Consider the following 24349-nt stretch of genomic DNA (forward strand, 5'->3'; position numbering starts at 1 on the left):
TATTCCTGGAGGGCTTTAGCGTAATTAAAATATAATACTGTACCCGAATAAGGTTACATTTTTTCTCAAATTTTTTCATCAAGGTTATTATTAGTGAGTTGTAAGTTATAAATAAGAACCGGTTTATTTCAGCGAGTGAACGGTACTCATCTGATCCCGTAAAAAGAAGAAGTTTCTACCCTAGAGAGAGTGTACGCTTACTTACCACCAGCTGAGTTGCTGTACCTCCTGTTGTATGACTCAATTGATGGAGCATTCTATTATCACTAGGCCCAGCCAAAATTTTCCGTGGAGTATTAAAAATTGTAGCGAAATTTATAAGTTACTCTGGAAGATGGGTTATTAAAGAAACCCTGTGATGAATGAGTATTTTAGCAGTGTTTTATGCATTGTGATTGTGAGTTTATAGAGAATGTTGACTGTAGAGTTTGGATATAAGAAGTTATTCTGATGCATTAAAACGAACAATATCAACTGGGTATATTAATGTGCATCCTATGTGCTATTCACATATTTCCAGAGTTCCTATTTAATATTTGCTTGTCACGTTCATTGTACTCACTCGTGTTGAGTTGAAAACTGTGTTCATTGAAAAACATGTGCGGTTCACTTTTACACGGAGCACCATTTTATATCTGCTTGGCATATTGAACTGGTTACTGGTAGCGAACACTTGAAGATGAGACTAGAAAATATTAAGAGTATATGCAGGACTAACGCTAGTTTACGAGACTTGAAATATTAGAGTATACGTTTAAGAACACTCATCTTTTCTACGGGTTTCCCTAGTAGAACGGCAGATATAGCATTGTCCCATTTTACTTTTTTATTTATTTTGTGCAGTGTGCTTCTTTGCATATTCTTCGATCATTCCTTAAGCAGTGTTAGCATCGGACACAAGTCTCTTCTCTTCAGGAGCAAACAGCCCACCAGCGGCCGAGCGATAAAGTCGCTGAACACTGGTAGTTCGATACGATGTTCAAATTCCGCAAATGGATTGGCTGCATGAGTCATTTCGTGGCTTTCACCATTTGAAATGTGTATACGAGCCAGTTTCCCTTAGAAAGTCCTCTATATGAAGGCATCCTTCCCTTAGATAGATAGCCCTCAAGGCTTTACCATCATCTCAATAAATAAAATCAGGAGCAAAGAAATTCTCTGAAAATATCTATGCCTAACTTGGCCGAGCAGTAAAGTCGCTGAACATTAGTAGGTTGGAATCCCGGCAAACGGGCTGGCTGCATGACGTTTTCGTGCTTTTCCTGATGTGTAACATGTATACGAACCAGTTTTACTTCGAAAATCCTCCACGAAGGCATCACTCTCTTTAGGCAGATATTCCTGGAGGGCTTTAGCGTAATTAAAATATAATACTGTACCCGAATAAGGTTACATTTTTTCTCAAATTTTTTCATCAAGGTTATTATTAGTGAGTTGTAAGTTATAAATAAGAACCGGTTTATTTCAGCGAGTGAACGGTACTCATCTGATCCCATAAAAAGAAGAAGTTTCTACCCTAGAGAGAGTGTACGCTTACTTACCACCAGCTGAGTTGCTGTACCTCCTGTTGTATGACTCAATTGATGGAGCATTCTATTATCACTAGGCCCAGCCAAAATTTTCCGTGGAGTATTAAAAATTGTAGCGAAATTTATAAGTTACTCTGGAAGATGGGTTATTAAAGAAACCCTGTGATGAATGAGTATTTTAGCAGTGTTTTATGCATTGTGATTGTGAGTTTATAGAGAATGTTGACTGTAGAGTTTGGATATAAGAAGTTATTCTGATGCATTAAAACGAACAATATCAACTGGGTATATTAATGTGCATCCTATGTGCTATTCACATATTTCCAGAGTTCCTATTTAATATTTGCTTGTCACGTTCATTGTACTCACTCGTGTTGAGTTGAAAACTGTGTTCATTGAAAAACGTGCGGTTCACTTTTACACGGAGCACCATTTTATATCTGCTTGGCATATTGAACTGGTTTTTGGTAGCGAACACTTGAAGATGAGACTAGAAAATATTAAGAGTATATGCAGGACTAACGCTAGTTTACGAGACTTGAAATATTAGAGTATACGTTTAAGAACACTCATCTTTTCTACGGGTTTCCCTAGTAGAACGGCAGATATAGCATTGTCCCATTTTACTTTTTTATTTATTTTGTGCAGTGTGCTTCTTTGCATATTCTTCGATCATTCCTTAAGCAGTGTTAGCATCGGACACAAGTCTCTTCTCTTCAGGAGCAAACAGCCCACCAGCGGCCGAGCGATAAAGTCGCTGAACACTGGTAGTTCGATACGATGTTCAAATTCCGCAAATGGATTGGCTGCATGAGTCATTTCGTGGCTTTCACCATTTGAAATGTGTATACGAGCCAGTTTCCCTTAGAAAGTCCTCTATATGAAGGCATCCTTCCCTTAGATAGATAGCCCTCAAGGCTTTACCATCATCTCAATAAATAAAATCAGGAGCAAAGAAATTCTCTGAAAATATCTATGCCTAACTTGGCCGAGCAGTAAAGTCGCTGAACATTAGTAGGTTGGAATCCCGGCAAACGGGCTGGCTGCATGACGTTTTCGTGCTTTTCCTGATGTGTAACATGTATACGAACCAGTTTTACTTCGAAAATCCTCCACGAAGGCATCACTCTCTTTAGGCAGATATTCCTGGAGGGCTTTAGCGTAATTAAAATATAATACTGTACCCGAATAAGGTTACATTTTTTCTCAAATTTTTTCATCAAGGTTATTATTAGTGAGTTGTAAGTTATAAATAAGAACCGGTTTATTTCAGCGAGTGAACGGTACTCATCTGATCCCATAAAAAGAAGAAGTTTCTACCCTAGAGAGAGTGTACGCTTACTTACCACCAGCTGAGTTGCTGTACCTCCTGTTGTATGACTCAATTGATGGAGCATTCTATTATCACTAGGCCCAGCCAAAATTTTCCGTGGAGTATTAAAAATTGTAGCGAAATTTATAAGTTACTCTGGAAGATGGGTTATTAAAGAAACCCTGTGATGAATGAGTATTTTAGCAGTGTTTTATGCATTGTGATTGTGAGTTTATAGAGAATGTTGACTGTAGAGTTTGGATATAAGAAGTTATTCTGATGCATTAAAACGAACAATATCAACTGGGTATATTAATGTGCATCCTATGTGCTATTCACATATTTCCAGAGTTCCTATTTAATATTTGCTTGTCACGTTCATTGTACTCACTCGTGTTGAGTTGAAAACTGTGTTCATTGAAAAACGTGCGGTTCACTTTTACACGGAGCACCATTTTATATCTGCTTGGCATATTGAACTGGTTTTTGGTAGCGAACACTTGAAGATGAGACTAGAAAATATTAAGAGTATATGCAGGACTAACGCTAGTTTACGAGACTTGAAATATTAGAGTATACGTTTAAGAACACTCATCTTTTCTACGGGTTTCCCTAGTAGAACGGCAGATATAGCATTGTCCCATTTTACTTTTTTATTTATTTTGTGCAGTGTGCTTCTTTGCGTATTCTTCGATCATTCCTTAAGCAGTGTTATTTGCATTCATTCTATTATGCCTGCATTCTTAATATCTTTCTTGTGTTGCATTCAGGGTTGAGCAATATATCTGGAGACTAGCCTCCGTTAGGTGAGTAAGCATTGTGCATGCACCCTGCTCACTATGTTTATCTCAATTATATTGCTGAATGCTTAATCATTCCTGTTATTTGCAGCAGATTAGTGCTTGTTTTTATGTAGAGAAGTCAATTGAATGGCATAGCACCTTTTGTTTTGTTTTCTATTAGTTTTATTTAAAATGGTTCGAACAAATGATTTAGTATTCTCTTATGTAAACTTTCAGCCCTCATAGGCATCTGTTCACATGAAATTTCGCATGTGCATTATATTACTAAAACACATTTTTTAAAATTGTATATTTTTATATCTAATTCTTGAAGATGATTCATGAAATATGAATTCCGTAGTAATAAAAAAATTAAAAGGCATTGTACATAATACCTATAACTAGCTGGGAATGTATGAAATTATTCATATTTCATACATTTCCTAGGAATACCAAATGAGAAACAGGCAAAGCATGAAATACATTTTTGATTCATTTTGAAGAACCTAAACTACTTACTAGAAGTTAATAAATCATGTATGAAAACCCAAATGACTACTAAGAAGGAACCATGGGACTAATGGTTCCTGAATCGCTAAGATGTGTATTTGTGGAAAAGAAAAGTACATTGATTTATCATTTTAAAGGAAGCGTCAATACTGTACAGTACTACGTTGCGGATGCCGAGTTATTTCCCGTACTTCATGAAAACTCATTTGAGTACTGGACATGGGTGAAGCGACAGAATGTTGAAAGAACTTTCAACCAAATACAAAAACATTGCACATAAATGATACTGAACTGTACAACCACCTTTGTGAGCTCTGCCGGAAAAAACAAAAAGTTATTAATAAAGGGCATTGTTGTGAAACTTATGACTATTTCTGAAATTAATTTCCGTTGTCAGGTAGATTGTTGTCTTACTGATTCCCAGTCTCGACCAGATAAAAAATACAAATTTATAATGTTGTATCAAATTCATCTCGCTACTTTTTTACGTATTTTGAATGACAGATTTTTAATGGAACTCTTTCATTACTTTTTCAAAATAACATTTGTACTTTTGAGGAATGAACATCTTTTAATAAAGAGCATTTGTCATTCTATAGAATGTTTATGCATTATACACAAAGCCTAGGCAAAATATGTAATTCTTCAGATGATATAATTTATTTCTTCAGGTAATATAATTTAATTCTTGAGATGATATCATTTTTGTGCATTCCGAGTTATAAAATGAATGAAATGTAACGCTGTTAAGTGAAACTAGCTCCAGGGTGTCTCTATGGTAAATAAATACAGTGAATTTTAAAGAATGCATTTATTCTATTTTGCTTTATGTGCAATCGACGAAGTAGGTTTAATTTAATTTTAGGTTAAGTATAAATGGAATGCAAGAAAAATGTGCATAATTTAATATTTACAAGGAAGCAATGTGGTGTACACATCAGACTCCTTTGAAATGCCCGAAAAATATCCATCCATCTTCTCAGTATTTATTTTCCCAAATAATCCCGTTCCAAATTTTCAAACTAGTTAGCCAAAAAGCCTTTGCAATCATCAACTTAATCAATTATCAAAAGGATGATCCATGCTTATTGCGTTATTTGCGGGAACTTCATTAATGCTTTCACCTTGTTTAAAATTTTTGTATTCGTCTGCGAGACTATCTGCACAGTCGTAAAGCGTTACCATGGTTACCAGTTTTTGCTTTACCATTGTTATTGTTAAAAATAAAATAAAATGGCTGTTCTAAAGCTTCAAAGTTGTGTTTTAATTGTTTATTTAGACAACATTTTTTAATTACACCTGAAGCTTCAATTTCAGACCATGTTAATTCACTGCTGTATATCCATATAAGAGGTTCTGCTCCATCAAAACTTCTTTCTGTGCCTTAGTGTAATAATGAATGCATTGTAGAATGTTGTAAGCTCTTTTAGGTTTGTATTAATATCATTTGAGTGTATTCTGGACTTTTAAAATTTAAACACATAAGTGGAAAAATATGAATAACTGGCTGAGAGGCAGGCACCGCATCGCCAGACGAGATCATTTCTAGTCAAAAGAGGACTTCTGGTAAGCCTAATGATATTCCAAGTTTTCTTGCAGTATCTCTATATTTAGCTTCTCAGCTAATATCTTAATTTTCTGTCATAAGCAAAGTTAATAATTTAAATAACAATATTAACAATGTTCCATTATGTAACAGTGTTTCATTATGTAACACTGTTCCGTTAACAATGTTCCGTTAGCAATTTTCTGTTAATAACGTTTTGTTCTTTCTATTTAAATGAATGAATGAGTATTTATTTAAATTTTGATTAAATATTTATTTGAATCTCCTTTGAATTTAGGTGAACTGTTGTTGGAATGGGAAGGTCGTCAAGCTCGTATCGTCCGCCCAGATGTGTAAACTGTCAATGGCGCCCTACACATGATTTGATCGTGTAATGATGATGAGGCGTGATCTTACCAAATCAGGTGCTCCCATTGGTCCACCTAGCAATGGCTTCTTATCCATCATTCCAGCATTTTTGCAGTCGCGATCTTTTTCTGAAGACCAACACATCATAGAAAGAATAAAGGAAAACATAAAAAGGCAACGAAAACTGCTGTCAAACACTTACTGTGGTTAAGAGAAAAAAAGAAAGTTTCCCCCCCCCAAAAAAAAAACTCTCTGAAAAGTGCATTTTAGAAGAAGAGGTGATTTCTGTGCAGTGTTGTGTTCTTTCATTGTGCAGGAACGTGAACCTTCAGACCAATACCAGAAAATGTATTACAAATTCACGAACTGAAGTGTAAAAAAATGTATGTTTTGGGGTAGGGTATGAATAATTCTGAAATTTGCTTATAATTCAAAGAAAGCCAGTGAAGTGACACCATGGACAATTTTTTGAGAGCTTTTAGATAGAATTTATCAAAACATGTTAAATGGTGAAGAGTAAAATTTATTGCAACATCTAAACTCATTTTTTAATTACAGTACTGAACACGAAATTTGCTGTCAATGTACAGCTGTTCTTAGTTCTATCTATAAAAGGTGAAAGTACCATTCCTGAATACTTGGGATTTTAGAGAAATAATCCACAAAACCTCTACTATGTTTCTTCCCTACTTTACAAAACTTTGTTATTGTATATTAATCTAACACAAAAATTGTTTAAGAAATTTATTTATTCATAATGAAGCGATACACAGATTGAAGTGTGTCAAAAACTATTTAAAGTATATTTATTTTATTAATAACAAATTCTATGTTTTGTGGAATACAATCATTAGAGTCATAGTTTGCTTATTACAAATGGCATCACACAGCTGCTTCAAAAACTACTTAGTTGTAGATTGAAAATTATTTGAAAACAAAGGGATTGTATATATTACATATATAGTATGCCCATATTATACTTATAAATTATATTAATTCAGACATTCATTGAGTTAAAAGTACATGAGAATATATCTTATTCAGTTCTACTTTTAAAAATCTTTGCTGGCAAAACTGATTCAAATTAATGAATTAAATCTGTTTTGCGAGACCATTTTGTTTAATGTAATTTCTTACTTATGTATTGTACTAAAGCTGTTCCCCTAAAAAAATACTGTTATGCTTATGATGCTGAATCATATTATTTGCAATAATATTATTATTACTAATGTAGAAAGATATTTTTATGTATGTATATACGTGTGTGACGAAGAAACACACCTTTGTTGAAATGCTTCATAACACACACTGCTGTTTTGTCAGTTTGTAGTAATATATGCTTGAATGTTAATGTTTGACCAATGTATGAAAATGTAAATCTTACCAATGTATGGAAATATTTAAATTGTTGGATATAAATGAAAGGACCACTTTGGTTCACAAAATGCTACAGCAGAAAAAAAAATTGTGACTTGCTTTAGTTTTTCTTATTTTTGTGCCCAGTTGGAATAGGTGGCACTATATGGGTGCTATGATTCCGTAGTATGTTGTATTATTATGGTTACTATTTTATTACAAAAACCGTTAATGATTATTTTTGCAGCAGCACACAATAAAGCATTTGCTGTATTAGATGTGAACAAAACTTTGTTGTGGTCTTTGTCCTCCCCCTTATTGTGAATTAACGAGACTGTCAATCCAGAATTTTAATAAGAATTATTTGGAAAACGACATTTCCTTAATTTTTTTAACTTGTTTTACAATTGATAATTTACCAATTTCATGATTGATATGGACTTTTTTCCTACTAAATGAATTCGGAAAATTCTGATTTAAATTACATGTTTCTAAACCATTTACTGTTATGTAATAAATGAATTATTCTTTTTCATCTAATGATAGAACTTCCAAGGTTTCTAATCTGCAAAATTTATATAAATACATATTTCTTTTTCTGATGCATATAAAACTTTCCGGCTCATATTAGCATTTTAAAACAAAAAAACTAAATTAAATAAACTAGTAATTTTTAAATAGTTTTTTTAAAGCTGAAATTCAGATTTTTTTTAAACAAAAATAAAATAAATATAAAACATGAAATAAAGATTTAAGGGGAAAAAATGGCAAATAAAGCTACTAGAAATATTTAAAAGTAACTTTAAACATTTAACTTTTAGAATTTTAAGATAAAATATTTAAGACAAATACGCTTACTGTAATTTTTAAATTGTGTAAATTTACTTGCTTGAATTTTGACCCTTTTAAATTAAACAAAAACACATATTAAAAATATAAACAAAAATATTAAAATACAAAAGCACAAAATAAAACATGTTACAATTTAAACATTGCAGGCATTGTTTTGTTTGAATTTTAGTATTTTAAACTAAAACTTTTCAAACAAAAATAAAATAAATATAAAACATGAAATAAAGATTTAAGGGGAAAAAATGGCAAATAAAGCTACTAGAAATATTTAAATGTAACTGTAAGCATTTAACTTTTAGAATTTTAAGATAAAATAAGACAAGTATGCTTACTGTAATTTTTAAATTGTGTAAATTTACTTGCTTGAATTTTGACCCTTTTAAATTAAACAAAAACACATATTAAAAATATAAACAAACATATTAAAATACAAAAGCACAAAATAATGCATGTTACAATTTAAACATTGTAGGCATTTTTTGTTTGAATTTTAGTATTTTAAACTAAAACTTAAACAGCAAAATTGCACACTTTGAATTTATCTGTTTTGATGAAAATTGCAGACGAATTCTAAATGTTCTGTGAGTTGGTTCAGTAAGTAATATCAGTGACAGCTATGGAAAATACAAATATATGGAAAATACAAAAAATATTAACTAACACAAAATTGATCAAAATATTCAAACGAGAAACTTAAATTTTTGAATCAGTTTATGTATTTAATTTGTCAATATTTAGCCTTTTAATTAGGATAGCTCCCAAAGCCTTTCTCCTCTCCTTACATAAAACAGTCTTGGCACTGGAGTATGCCGGTATTTTAGTAATAAAATCATAACCTTTTTGATATAATTCTGAAAGTAGTTTTGGAAATATATGGGGAACGGGAACTGATTTTTTTTGGGGGGGGGGACTTTTCTTCTGCAAGTCTCTAACTTCCTTTTAACTTCGTTCTCAGTAATGTTGGGCACGCAGAAATGTACTTCGTATATGTACTTTCTTCAGTACTTTGTATTGAAAATTTCTCTTTACATTTCCTTTACAACGATGTGTCTTTTCTTTTACACATACCCAACTCATTCCTAATTTATTTTTTCGGTGTGGGTAATCATCTACAACTAAACATTCTTTTTTTGTAGAGAGTAATTTTTTTAAAATGGCTATGGGTTCCATCGCAGATTTTTTTTCGACGCTAAAAAAGACATACACGCTTCATAAGGATCAAACATCGACTGAGAAAATGAGAAAGACATTTTCTATTATAAGTATCGGCTTTTCTCTACAGCAGGTGCAAAGCTCGAAACTACACAATAGATGACATATGACTGATTAGGAAAACAACACAATAAGTGCGAGAATGTCCGCTCTGTCCACCTAGCTACTCTCACGTGTCCGCTGTAGCCACTGTCCGCTCTGACCGCGTAACCAATACAACCACCAAGAACCGGCTCAGTGTGCGCAGGTGAAACAGAAATATCAAACTTCCATCCTGGATCCTGGTATGTCTGAAAAACTTAAAGGAAGACAAGCCTAAGATACTAATTCTGAAATGCATATTATTTTAAAAGATAACAAACCTATATCTCTGATACCCAGAAGATATAAGAGATAAAGAAAGTGTTCAACTAAAACAAGTAAAATCTATTTTACAATTGGATTTGGATGTTCATGAAGAACAAGTTATGTCTTTGGAAAGAAAACTTTCCGTATCAGGCTGTAGAAATTTTACAGAAACAACTATTAGATGCCAAGAATGAAATAGAAGCTGCGAAAATACAAATGTTTAAGGTACAAGAAGAAAATAAGAAAACATATAACTTTCGAAGACGTTCTTCAAAATGTTATGAAATTAATGATTTAGTAGCAATCACCAAAGATAAAATCCTGTCTGAGAAAGAAAATAAAGTTCAAAATGTTAAACTGAACATGCAAGAAATGCTAGCTTTAGAAAAAGATTGCATGAGGGAAATTATGGAGAAGAGATTATTTGCTAAACAAGCAGAATTAGAAAGGAAAATGTGTATCACTCATGAAGATATCAGAATTATATCAGAAAGGTTGTCGTCAGTTGCGAGAAATTCTTAATGCTGATGATTGGGAACATTAGGGAGACCTGTGTGGTGCTGATGCTGTTCCAACGCCATCTAGTGCGACTTCAACATCAATTTACAAAGCAACTAAACATAAGACAACGTCACAGAAGAGGCGTTTCTTGAAGAATCTTCTGTCCCCAAAAGAAGACTTTCTAAAGCAATATCAGCTGTTAATTTTATATCTGAAGTAAGCAAACAAAATGCTTTTAATTTTCAAGCAAATACTGATTATACTTCTGGAAAAGAAATAATTGACGCAGAAATTCAAAATAGTTTTGAAACTTACAGAGAAGAGCTTCGAAAAGATGCGAAAATACAAATGTTTAAGGTACAAGAAGAAAATAAGAAAACATATAACTTTCGAAGACGTTCTTCAAAATGTTATGAAATTAATGATTTAGTAGCAATCAAAAGGACGCAATTTGGACCAATAAGTTAAAATCAAAGTATTTAGGCTTGTATAAGATTGTCAAAATAAAGAATAATGACTCCTATGATGTTGTAAAAGAAGGAGATCATGAAGGACCCACTAAAACAAGTACATGCGCTGAATACATAAAACAATGGACTCAAGCAGAAGAAGATGAATAAAATAATACTGATTATGACGTTCTTAACCTGAAGTGATACAACTGATAACCGAACTGTGAGTTTCCACCTAATAATGACTTTTATTTCAGTAAATGCTATTTTTAAGATGAAATGAACATTTCCAAAACTGTTAAAGATTGAAGATATTTTTCGTTTTAGATGAAATATAGAAGGGACTGTTGACGATGTTATTGTGCAAAGATGGACAATTAAGATGTTTCCTTTCAATATTGTCCTTAGCACACAATCTTCCCCTCTCCCTTCGTACTTCTTTTCAGGTTTCGGCTTATTTACGATGATGGTTCTTTTTATGATGTCAAGAGTAGAATAATGTCTTCGAGGTCGACGCATAGCAGGAACCCGAATGTGGGATACTAAATCCATAGTTTAACACTTTTCTTCGCGAGCTGTCTAATTTTTAGCTGTTGACTGCACGAGTGAAATTGATAGAACTTTGAACAGTTTGTTTTATGAGAGGAGATGTAAGATGTTGTTTTATAGATATAAGGTGTTATAGATGTTGTGTTAATAAATGAACGATATTATACAGTCGGTAGATGGAGCAAAATGACAAAAACCTAATCCAGAAATCTTTTTTTTTCTTTTTTCCCTTTCTGAATATTTCTGAAAATCATGTCTCTATTTTTTGAGAAATAAATAAATAATAAAATTCAATTAAAAATTTTTACTTGAGATGAAATCAGAATGGCTTTCTAGTGAACAAATGTGAACAAATTTTCAACGAAAGAAGTACTCAGCAATAAGTACTACAACTTTTTCAAATTTAGTTTTCCAATTAGGAACACAAGATAGAGTAAAAAGTGGATTTCTTGTAAGATTTCATTTCTTTTTCTTGGAAAAAGTAGGAAATTACGTAATTTTGGAAACTTCCTCAATTGCTTTGAATGAAAAATTCTTCAATTCATATGCAGCCATTCTCAGCTTAATTGCTCATAGCAATCACAGCAGATTACGTTTTATGCTTTCTATAGATTTCTGTAGTGCAGTGGATTTACATTTTACTTTTGTTATTTAAAATTCATTTCCGTACATTGGAATCAAAATATTGAGAATGAATAATTTAAAATGCGAGCGTCCAAAATTCGTTTGCGAAGTTTTTTCAGAAGTTGACGAGTTCCATCGACATGTGGCAACAATTCGCATTTCATTTTCTTTTATCGTTTGCAGATATATTAATTTTTAATGAATAAAGAATTTTTCCTTTGGAAATTTCCCAAAATAGCGATTCTTATCGCAAAGAATCTGCGTGAAATTTTGTCCTCGCAATGGAAATCCGCTAGGTAAGTTTTTGAAACTTTGTAAAATGCTTTTGAAGGCAATATTTTATTCAGCGTAAGAGATTTTGAGTAGTGTAAGATGTTTAATGAAGGGATAGAATACATCGAAGACGAAACTCGCTTTGTTAGATCATTTACTTTAAATAACTGAGTGTCGATCAAGTCGAAGATTTGCTTAGCGATCATCGTTCAATAAATTGGGATATTATTAAAGAAATTTTCATATCATCTAGACCTGTCAAGCTTTTGAACTTTAGTTCATCGCTTGTTCAAAATACAGTAACATGTCTCAGAAACATATCCTTCTTAAAATATAAGAATATTGCTGGTAATGGAATGTAGATTAATGTAATTAATGCTTACTATACCTGAAATTTGATTTAAGGATTTAAGAATTTGTATTATGGAAGGGAAAACAATCCGAAAGTATTTATAAATATTTTATTTGGTAATGATGTAGTATGCAAACTACCACTTTTTGTTACTTTTTTCTCAAATAGTGCGATTAAAATTCTAATTTTTAGTATAAAAATAAATGCAATTAAGAGTACATAAATGAATATAATTCCATTACTAATTTAAAAACATATTAAATTTTTAATGTCATTGCATTGATATTTCCATTGCTTTATAAAAAAATCGAATGTGTATTACCACATGACTTCCTTGTACGATTTGTTTTTGCTGCATTTAATTTAAACTTATTTCCTCGAATTTCATTAGATATATATTTCTCATTCAGTTAATTCAGTTCACACTTCGTGGCAAGGCAAAAATACATAAAACATCAAAATAACTTTATTAAAATTGAAAAATATAGTCTCTACATAGTATAATAAAAGAAAGAGTCTGTCTGTGTGTGCGTGTCTTTCGTTCGCGCTGCACGTAAGTTAATAGACTCACGGCTACGAAATTTGGTAGATAGGTGCATTTAGACAAGAGCCAGTGCACCTCGAAGCGATTTTTTTCGAAATTCGAATTAAAAATTTTTTTATTTTATGTTTTGTGACGAAATCGCGTCATTTTGAGACATAATGGCCTATAGGAAACGAGATTTTACTCTGCACACTCCATTTTCACATCGTCATGAAATGTAGGCACTTAACTATTTTACGAACTTAAAATAAATTGATCAGGAATAGGATAAGCTTCAGGCCACTTGGTGAAGTAATCAACGACAACGAGTATGTATTTGTTGCCATCAGCAGTTCGTGGCAGAGGTCCCAGGATGTCAAAGGCGATTCGTTCAAAAGGCGCCCCTACGTTGTAACGTTGCAGCTTGCCTCGGCTGCGTCTCTTAGGTCCTTTCCGACCTGCACAGGCATCGCAAGATCGGCACCACTTTTGCACGTCATCCTTTGCATTATTCCAGTAAAAGCGCTCACGAACTCTCTGTAAGGTCTTCATTATTCCAAAGTGACCTCCCGTAGGGCTGTTATGTAGTTCTTTAAGGACATCAGGATTGCGGGATCTTGGAAGTATCAGCTGCCATCGGAACGTCTTCCCATCATCCGATTCGAATTTCCGGTATAAGACGCCGTTTCGAATGTGAAGTGAATCCCAGAGTGCCCAATATTGTTTGGTTGTAGGACTACAGATAGAAATGTCCTGCCAGGTAGGTTTTCTGTTTGACGACTCCATTAGATCAATTATGGGTTTAATGTCGCGGTCTTCCAGCTGGTCTTTCCTGACTTCATCATCACTCCACGGTTCTCGATCAGCCGATGTTGATGTTGTAATTTGTCTTGCGACCGGAGTCAGCAGCTCGTATTTCGCTTCCACCCTGGAACAATATCGACAGTTTTCTTGGCAAGGTCTTCTAGACAGGGCGTCGGCGTTTCCGTGTGATGATCCCTTACGATGACGGATAGTGATGTCATATTCTTGGAGTCTCTGTATCCACCTGGCTATTTGACCCTCAGGATTCTTGAAATTTAAAAGCCAGGTCAATGATGCATGATCGGTGCGGAGCAGAAATTTTCTGCCGTATAGATAGTGATGGAACTGTTCTACAGCTTTGACTATGGCGAGCAACTCTTTCCTGGTGACACAATAATTCCTCTCCGGTTTAGACAGGCACTTGCTCCAGTACACACGTTCTTGGCCGTCTGTTTCTTGGGACAAAACAGCACCGACACTTTCATTGCTCGCGTCGGTGTCGAGAATAAATGGTCGGTCGTGCTGAGGATACGTCAGGATTGGAGCAGATGTTAAAGCCTCCTTTAAGTTGTTAAATGCATCGTCGCATTCTTTTGTCCACAAGAACTTTTGGTTGCTCTCTGTCAGCTTGTGAAGGGGTCTTGCGATGGAAGAAAAGTCCTTCACGAATCTCCTATAGTAGGTGCAAAGCCCTAGAAAGCTTCTCAGCTGATGGACATTTTCGGGACGTTTCCAGGATTTAACCGCTGATACCTTTTCAGGATCCGTGCGCACACCTTCTGCAGAGATGACATGTCCCAGGTAAGTCACTTCCTTTCGGAACAATTTGCATTTAGCGGGACTCAGCTTTAGATTGGCTTCTTTCAGTTTCTGAAGCACCTTTCTAAGATTTTCTAGATGCTCTTCAAAACTCTTTCCGACGATGATGATATCGTCCAGGTATATCAGACAGGCTTCATAGGAAAGTCCTTTCAAAACAGTCTCCATGAGGCGTTCGAATGTTGCCGGCGCATTACACAGTCCAAACGGCATCACCTTGAATTGCCAAAGCCCTTGTCCCGTAGTAAATGCCGTCTTTTCTCGGTCATGAAGGTGTATTTCTACCTGCCAATACCCACTCTTTAAATCAAGCGTTGAGAACCACTTGCTTCCAGAAAGAGTGTCTAGAATGTCGTCAATTCTAGGAAGAGGGTAACTGTCTTTCTTCGTAACCTCATTCAACCGGCGATAGTCAACGCAAAATCTTGTTGAGCCGTCTTTCTTTCTGACGAGAACGATGGGAGATGCCCATGGACTTGTTGAAGGCTCGATGACATCGCCTTCTTCCATATCTTTTAACAGTGTTCGCACCTCTTCCTGTTTAGCAAACGGCAGACGCCTTGGATGTTGCTTGATCGGGCGATGATCGCCGGTATCTATTCTATGTTGTGTCAAACTAGTTCGACCCACGTCAGAAGACGAGCGGGAAAAAACAACTTGAAGATCTTTAATAACGCGATCGGCAGCATTCTTCTCTTCATCGTTTAATTGCGCATTCTGCAATAACTCCGATGTAATTCTCTCTGAGGACACGGATTCTTGGATGTTACTCTTTCTTTCAACGGTGGTTACTGGAGTACATGCTGCAACCACTTCACCTTTCTTAATAATTCTCCCCTTCTCAGTTACATTGGCGACTCTCACCGGGATAACCGTTCTGGATAGGTCGACGAGTGTTGAGGCTACTAGTACTCCTTTTGGGCTATTACAGTTATTGGGATATTCTATGACGCCGTAGCGGAAATTTTTGTTTTCGGCTATGGATCCAGGAAGTAAAATTTCTGTTCTTGCCGGTATTGTGATATTGTCTTGTGCTATGATTTTATGGACAGATTTAACTTCATCATTGACTCCAAATAACGCTATGTCCTCAGATGTAGAATGCAATTCGTTATTTTTAAAGTCCAAGGAAAAATTGTATTTCCTTAGAAAGTCCAATCCGAGTATGCAAGAATCAGTGATCTCTGCTACATATGCCGTGTGATGGTAAGCGGCACTTCCAAACGTGATGTTAGCATTTACTTTTCCATCGATGTTGATCTTCTCACCGGACACAGTCTGTAGGGTAACGCAGGGCGGCGTCCAGATAAGTTTGCTTCCCAGTTGTTGAGCCAAATCTTTTCGGATGATGGTAACGTTGGCTCCTGTATCTATCGTCATATTGCAGGGAACTCCATTAATATGTCCTATTATGAAAAGTCCATTACTGCCGCCTCTCACTGCAGAAATCTGAAGCGCTTTAAACTGGGGCTTTTCATGATCTGGCAACCTCCGCCCCGCGAGATGGCCACTAATTAGCTTCCCTGCTGTTTGTTAGGAGCGGTCTTAGCATCCGTGCCCTGGGGTGTTCTGCAGTTTCGTCGGATGTGTCCTTCAGCACCGCAGTTCCAGCACTTTACGGTCGGTTTCTTGTCACCAATATTCTGACTCAAGGCGTTCAGTTGTCTAGTTAAATCGTCTAGACGAGCAGTGACTTGATCCCCTGGCTCCTGGACTTGAGCAGCTCTGACTGGATGGCGGTCTCGACGGGTGGCTTGCTGGGCTGCCTCAAATTTCATGGCATACACTAAAGCGCTTTTCAGATCTTTAACATCCGCCATTCGCAGTGCTTTCTGTATTTCAGGGTCCCGGATGCCATCGATGAAATACTGCAGGGACAGGATTTCCCTTGTTTCTGTCGGGCACTCTGAAAAGGCGTGATGTGACAGCCTTTCAACATCCGTGGCGAGCTCCTGAAGCGTTTCGGTGAGCTTCTGTTGACGAGATTTTAATTGGAGCCTGCTGTAGTCTTTTAAACATTTCTCGCCGAAGCGCAGCTCCAAAGCGCCGGATAGAGCTTCGAAATCTAGCCTTTGATTTTCGGGAAGCGTCTGCAGGATATCCGCTGCGTCTGCTCTCAGAGAAGCGGCGAGATGACAGGCCTTAGCTTGGGAATCCCACCCATTCGCATCCGCAACGATAGAAAATTGTGTCCTATACACCTGCCAGGAGGTCTTCCCATCATATGTGGATAGCTTCAGAACGGAACGAGCAGGCATCGATAAAAATTTAAAACCTTCAGAATTGTTTCCTACCGTCGCTATGCACTTCTTTAGGCTGTCAACTTCTTTGGCGACGGCAGCAGAAACCCTATCATCAATTTGTTGTTCGACGGCAGAAACTCTCTCTTCTATATGTCCAACTTTAGTTTCAACCGCGTCTATTCTGCCTTCCATAGATTCAAATTTATTTTCTATTACGCAGGTAATTTCTCTTTTCATTTCGTCCTGACCTGCTTTCATCTCATTTTTAAGGGATTTCATCTCTTCCTTAACGGATTCCTGGCCCAATTTCATTTCTCCTTTGAGGGATTCCTGGCCCAATTTCATTTCTTCTTTAAAAGATGTTTGGCCAGCTTCCATCTTTTCTTGGAAAGCAGCAAAATCAGTAATGAGCTGTCTCAATTGTTCTTCCATCCCTCTTGTTATTGGCATTCAAATCCCACTTCTGACACCAAAAATTGTTGCGTGCGTACGGGCTCGTTATGAAATGAATGCACAAGTCCGATGAAAAATGAACAAAAATTTATTATTATCACAACAAAAAATGCTTAAATTTTCTCAAATTATCATGCAGTATTACAATATCTCGCAGTAGTTATCTTTTAACTACTCAAATGTCCAATAGAACGTAATTCAAAACAGCTAAAGAACGCTAATCCGCGAATTCGCTACAATCAACAAGAGCAGTTTTCTAAACAACAACAAACAAAGCAAGCAACTGCTACGAACTGAGATGTTTTCCTTCTTTTATAAGATTTTAAAATCACGCGCTAGAATTTTCCAGTACTTTCTCGAAATCAAAAAGAGATATTTATTTATTTAACGCCCGCGCTCTTGTATTTTTAATTTTTCCGGCTTAGCTTTCTTTTAATATTCGTCACGCGCTGCACTGCGTGAGAAATAAAACCATTTAATTTATAATTGAACTAACATTAGCTTTTTAAATAGCAAATTCGTAACAATATTGAAAAGTTTTGCATGACTTTTTTTCTTCAACGGGAAGTTGGTAAATTTTTTTATTAGGATAATTAATATTTGTATTAAGGGATATAGCTTATTTTATTGTAATGTTTTTTCTCTTGAAAATATAAGATAAAATATCATTAATTATATTTTGCTTTTCAGAATTTTTTGTTTTTTGTATTCTTTTAATGTTATTTATTGCTCATTTCACTGTTTTTAAGATATTGAAAAATTTTGAGTGATTTTTTTTAGGAAACAAAGTTCTTAACCTCCTTTATACCATTTTCTTAAGATTTTGCAAAGGGAAGTTGGTTAATTTATTTATTAGGATAATTAATATTTGTATTAAGGGATATTGCTTATTTCATTGTAATTTTGTTATACGTAATAACTTTTTTTATGAAGTTCTTCTGCAGAGTAAAATTCTATGCAGTTTTTAAATTTAACGTTTGGTGTTCCCTTCAGCCATTTTTTCTGTACATTTAAAAGCCAGACGAAGGCTGCTAGTAAATGTAAAACACCAAGTACAGTGAAAACAGTTATCAAATTTTACAATTAAAGCCAGCGGTCAAGAAGTCAGATTTTTCTGTGCACAAAACTGAAAGTTTACTTTTGGTCCCACTCGGCAAAAAGACACTGAAAGTGTAGAAACTGACTTAATTCACAGTTCTGCTAAATTTGGCTCAGCCTTATTTAAACAACTTTTAAATTGCCCCACCTATTGGGTGCCTCCATAATAAAAAGACCACCACATCTGGCCTTGTATAGATTAATGGACTGGGTTACATTTGTAATTATTCACAATCTGCCATTGTATTTCTAAAATTCCATACTGAGATGAAATTCTTACTGATCTTCCCGCACTTTATTTCAATAAAGTGAGAATTCGAATTTTATAAAAACTATCTTTGATAATATTTATAAATTTTATTTACTCTTTTGAGAGCACAAACATGATTCCTCCAGATTAATAATAGCGAGTACAAATTTTTATATTGGACCTTTAGAACATCTTCTGATGTTGCCATTTCGGAAAAACACAACTCATTTTACTTTTATTCATAATTCACGATCTTTACATATGTGTATTTTAAGATTCTCTATTAATGTGTTTCTGATTTCACAAACAGAAGTCTTCAATTATGGAGAGGAGATGTTTAAAAATTTAAAACCTGTTTCTTGAAAAATTAAATATAACTTCAATGCACATGCAAGTTTGTTTTGAAGGTCTTGGGGTGAACATGCAGATATGGCAAACTATATTTCTTTACAGTTTCCTGCATTCAAATACTTAACAATAATGTAAAAGAAAATGCAAAGTATTTTAAAATACTACGTTAAAATTTTGCTCTTAACTCGTGTAGACCTTTGTTTTTATTATCCGCGTATGTTTGTTTATATTTAATTGTGCCTTGTACACACTTGCATTCAGCATTTGTTTTACAGTACACTGAATTAATATATATGTTTTCCAGTTTGTAATAAATGTTCAGTTCTTTTGTATCATTTTAAGTATGCTTAAAAGTAAAATTTTTATGCATTTGTACAATTATTTGAATGCACTTTATTTTTCACTTTATTTCTCAATTGTTCTTCCATCCCTCTTGTTATTGGCATTCAAATCCCACTTCTGACACCAAAAATTGTTGCGTGCGTACGGGCTCGTTATGAAATGAATGCACAAGTCCGATGAAAAATGAACAAAAATTTATTATTATCACAACAAAAATGCTTAAATTTTCTCAAATTATCATGCAGTATTACAATATCTCACAGTAGTTATCTTTTAACTACTCAAATATCCAATAGAACGTAATTCAAAACAGCTAAAGAACGCTAATCCGCGAATTCGCTACAATCAACAAGAGCAGTTTTCTAAACAACAACAAACTAAGCAAGCAACTACTACGAACTGAGATGTTTTCCTTCTTTTATAAGATTTTAAAATCACGCGCTAGAATTTTCCAGTACTTTCTCGAAATCAAAAAGAGATATTTATTTATTTAACGCCCGCGCTCTTGTATTTTTAATTTTTCCGGCTTAGCTTTCTTTTAATATTCGTCACGCGCTGCACTGCGCGAGAAATAAAACCATTTAATTTATAATTGAACTAACATTAGCTTTTTAAATAGCAAATTCGTAACAATATTGAAAAGTTTTGCATGACTTTTTTTCTTCAACGGGAAGTTGGTAAATTGTTTTATTAGGATAATTAATATTTGTATTAAGGGATATAGCTTATTTTATTGTAATGTTTTTTCTCTTGAAAATATAAGATAAAATATCATTAATTATATTTTGCTTTTCAGAATTTTTTGTTTTTTGTATTCTTTTAATGTTATTTATTGCTCATTTCACTGTTTTTAAGATATTGAAAAATTTTGAGTGATTTTTTTTAGGAAACAAAGTTCTTAACCTCCTTTATACCATTTTCTTAAGATTTTGCAAAGGGAAGTTGGTTGATTTATTTATTAGGATAATTAATATTTGTATTAAGGGATATTGCTTATTTCATTGTAATTTTGTTATACGTAATAACTTTTTTTATGAAGTTCTTCTGCAGAGTAAAATTCTATGCAGTTTTTAAATTTAACGTTTGGTGTTCCCTTCAGCCATTTTTTCTGTACATTTAAAAGCCAGACGAAGGCTGCTAGTAAATGTAAAACACCAAGTACAGTGAAAACAGTTATCAAATTTTACAATTAAAGCCAGCGGTCAAGAAGTCAGATTTTTCTGTGCACAAAACTGAAAGTTTACTTTTGGTCCCACTCGGCAAAAAGACACTGAAAGTGTAGAAACTGACTTAATTCACAGTTCTGCTAAATTTGGCTCAGCCTTATTTAAACAACTTTTAAATTGCCCCACCTATTGGGTGCCTCCACAATAAAGAGACACCACATCTGGCCTTGTATGGATTAATGGACTGGTTTACATTTGTAATTATTCACAATCTGCCATTGTATTTCTAAAATTCCATACTGAGATGAAATTCTTACTGATCTTCCCGCACTTTATTTCAATAAAGTGAGAATTCGAATCTTATAAAAACTATCTTTGATAATACTTATAAATTTTATTTACTCTTTTGAGAGCACAAACATGATTCCTCCAGATTAATAATAGCGAGTACAAATTTTTATATTGGACCTTTAGAACATCTTCTGATGTTGCCATTTCGGAAAAACACAACTCATTTTACTTTTATTCATAATTCACGATCTTTACATATGTGTATTTTAAGATTCTCTATTAATGTGTTTCTGATTTCACAAACAGAAGTCTTCAATTATGGAGAGGAGATGTTTAAAAATTTAAAACCTGTTTCTTGAAAAATTAAATATAACTTCAATGCACATGCAAGTTTGTTTTGAAGGTCTTGGGGTGAACATGCAGATATGGCAAACTATATTTCTTTTCAGTTTCCTGCATTCAAATACTTAACAATAATGTAAAAGAAAATGCAAAGTATTTTAAAATACTACGTTAAAATTTTGCTCTTAACGCGTGTAGACCTTTGTTTTTATTATCCGCGTATGTTTGTTTATATTTAATTGTGCCTTGTACACACTTGCATTCAGCATTTGTTTTACAGTACACTGAATTAATATATATATTTTCCAGTTTGTAATAAATGTTCAGTTCTTTTGTATCATTTTAAGTATGCTTAAAAGTAAAATTTTTATGCATTTGTACAATTATTTGAATGCACTTTATTTTTTGAAACTCTGGTTGCAGAACTCTGAAACTTTGTGCTTTGATTTTTATTGATATTACGGCAAATCTCATTAGGGTTATCTGTCTAGAGAAATGGATGCCTTCGTGGAGGACGTTCTAATTGAAACTGGCTCGCAGACACGTTACACATGGGGCAAACCAGGAAAACGCCCATGCAATTAGAACATTTTCGAATTATTTCGCTTGGCACAACGGATTTTAGAAATCCAAACCGGAAACTTACGCAGTGTTTTTCGCGATTGTTCTATGGAATATGAACACATGCATAATGGAGACGCACTCGTATGCGCATAACGTACATATACTTAATCCTTTGCAATGACGGAATTAACATAAAGGCTTTCACTTTACGTCATATGATGCATACTATACACAGAAACCTTATGAAATTCTATTTCTCGTTCTTGAATACTAGGTATATAGCTTATAACCGTTTCAACCAGGTATCGTCAACGCAGTGCTCGCTGGTTCCAAGATGCTCCCTAAGCAGTTTCAAACTACCCTTTTTCAAATATTGGCCCACGAGCTGCCGAGCGGTAAAGTCGCAGAACACTGAGAGCTCGTTACGAGGTTCGGATCGGGCTGGCTGCATGGGCGTTGTCGTGGTTTCCTCATGTGTAACGTGTATGCGAACCAGTTTCCCTTAAAAGTCCTTCACGAAGGCATCCCTCCTCGTAGGCAGATAGCTCTCGAATGCTTTGTCGTAATCAAATAAACAAGCCAAATCTTTCAAATATCTAAATGGCAATTTTTGGATATTCGGAAGACAAATATTCGAAATTGTAACGAATGATTTTTGTAAATTTCTTATTTTTGCTTTCCTATGGTAAGAAATGTAAGAGCAGCAAAATTAGCCTTTTAACATAAACTGAATGCTAGCAAAATCAAAATAACACTTCATGACAAGATGAATCAACTTTCGATTGCTAGGAACATCTGATTCCGCATACAATGAACTATTTTCTATCCCCATTAACCTCATATACTCTGTCCAACCAGGTGCACTGCGCTTTACATAGATTACTTCCTGTTCATATGTTATTTAATTAATTTGCCTTCTAAATTCAAGCAAAATTCGCATTCTTCTCTTCAGATTGGAAGATAACGAGGGCATACAGACAGCATTGATTTCGCAATGGTTGGTACTAAGAAAATGTTATGTCAGCTGATTGTTGTGTGACAACAACTTATTTCATTGCACAACAACAAGCCTCAGTTTTCTTGCTTAGCTGGCAACATTTATGAACAAAGAACTATAGCAATGTACTAAAGCAACTTTTATTATGAGTTTTCATTTAGTTCACTAATGGCCCACCAGCGGGCAAGCGGTAAAGTCGCTGAACACTGGTAGTTCGATTCGAGGTTCGAATCCCGCGAACGGGCTGGCTGCATAGGTGTTTTCGTGGTTTTCCCCCACGTGTAACGTATATACGAGCCAGTTTCCCTTAGAAAGTCCTCCATGAAGGGCATCCCTCTCTTTAGGCAGATAGCCCTCGAGGCTTTGCCGTAATTAAATAACCTAACCTAACCTAGTTCACTAATGTTTACTGTGGGTGGCAAACTGGGCCAATGATTGGGCCTTGTCTCAGGTGAACTACTCGAAGAGGTGCCAAATTAGCCACAAAAATTTAGAAATTAGACTTCGGAAGTACATCAAGAAGTTGAAAAAGAATTAAAATACTTTCGAGTACTCCGGATGAATTAAGCGAAGAATTCATAATACTAATTTTTTTTTAAAGCGCTGAGGTTTCGCAGCACTGGATGTTTCTAACATCAAAATTTAATCTTCGAACAAACGTGTTGAATTTTAGCTCGTTGCAATGGCTCAACTAGCCTAGATAGCACCATGGCGCAGACGTTAATATTCTCTACTATCAATTGTTTATTAGCAAAGCAACAAATCATGTTTTTGGCATAGATTTAGTCAAGATTTAGAGATCTTGTCTAAATCTACGCCAAACATTAATTTTGTTGCTTTGCTAATTTTATGTTTCACTTTGGTGTGTTTCTCTTTTCTTGGGCTGAAGATTTTACTTCACCATAACAAACTTTGTAAAGTCTATTGAGTTTACATAAACTATATAATATCGATATCAATACTATACAGTATCGCAACAGCCTATTTTTGTTGCCAATGACGAAATGCTATAATTGGCTAGATCTTCTGCACTTTCAATACACCTTTCCTTGGAGAACCATGATCGCTGCGTGGAGCCCGCGAGGCAGCATATCAGTTGATCCGGAACAAATCTCACCACCTGTACACTCTCAACTTATAACTGATTTTGGAACTATTTTTGTCGCAACCCACATAAGGCATAAAGGCCGACTAGAATAGCGTTGAAGGATCTAAATGAAGGTATTTACCGATAAAGTGTTCCATTATTATCAAGTTTTTGCTTCACTTTTGAGTAAAATTTGTTGTCGAACGATAACCATGGTGCGAGGTTGTATTGATACTTATTTTGGGACGGAACTGTATAGTTAGTTTTGTGATGGTTATTTCTGGATTACACTGCTGGATGGATTAAATGAGTTTTCTGTCAGCCTGTTTCATTAATTGTTATGTCTGGAATACGATTGTATCTAAGGTAAGACATGACTTCTTTTTCTTCATTTTTGAGTTGTTCTCTTGTTTATAATGAAATAATAAATTTAATTTTTCATCATAAAATAG

General features: G+C 34.6%; 2 protein-coding genes across 7 annotated transcripts in view; one reads left to right on the top strand and one right to left on the bottom strand.

Moving 5' to 3' along the window:
• The window catches only part of LOC146995590 (inositol polyphosphate-5-phosphatase A-like), a 214360-nt gene that overhangs the window by 156846 nt on the left and 33165 nt on the right, over positions 1 to 24349 (bottom strand). The gene's annotated exons all lie outside the window — the stretch shown is intronic.
• Positions 12126 to 24349, top strand: part of LOC146995591 (transcription factor unc-3-like) — an 83694-nt gene continuing 71470 nt past the window's right edge. The window contains exon 1 of one of the 6 annotated variants that reach the window (XM_085824478.1): positions 12126 to 12238. In XM_085824478.1, coding sequence (XP_085680604.1) covers positions 12141 to 12238 — 98 coding nt within the window. In that variant the 5' untranslated portion in view covers positions 12126 to 12140. Of the gene's footprint in view, positions 12239 to 20045; positions 20128 to 23834; positions 24264 to 24349 lie in introns of those variants that run through there. The other 5 variants (XR_015043165.1, XR_015043164.1, XM_085824476.1 and 2 more) reach the window with 5 other exon arrangements.

Source organism: Stegodyphus dumicola, chromosome 9 (genome assembly GCF_044657685.1).
Source record: "Stegodyphus dumicola isolate Sdum_Otavi_A_Nest chromosome 9, ASM4465768v1".
In the NCBI taxonomy this organism is placed as follows: Eukaryota; Metazoa; Arthropoda; class Arachnida; order Araneae; family Eresidae; genus Stegodyphus; species Stegodyphus dumicola.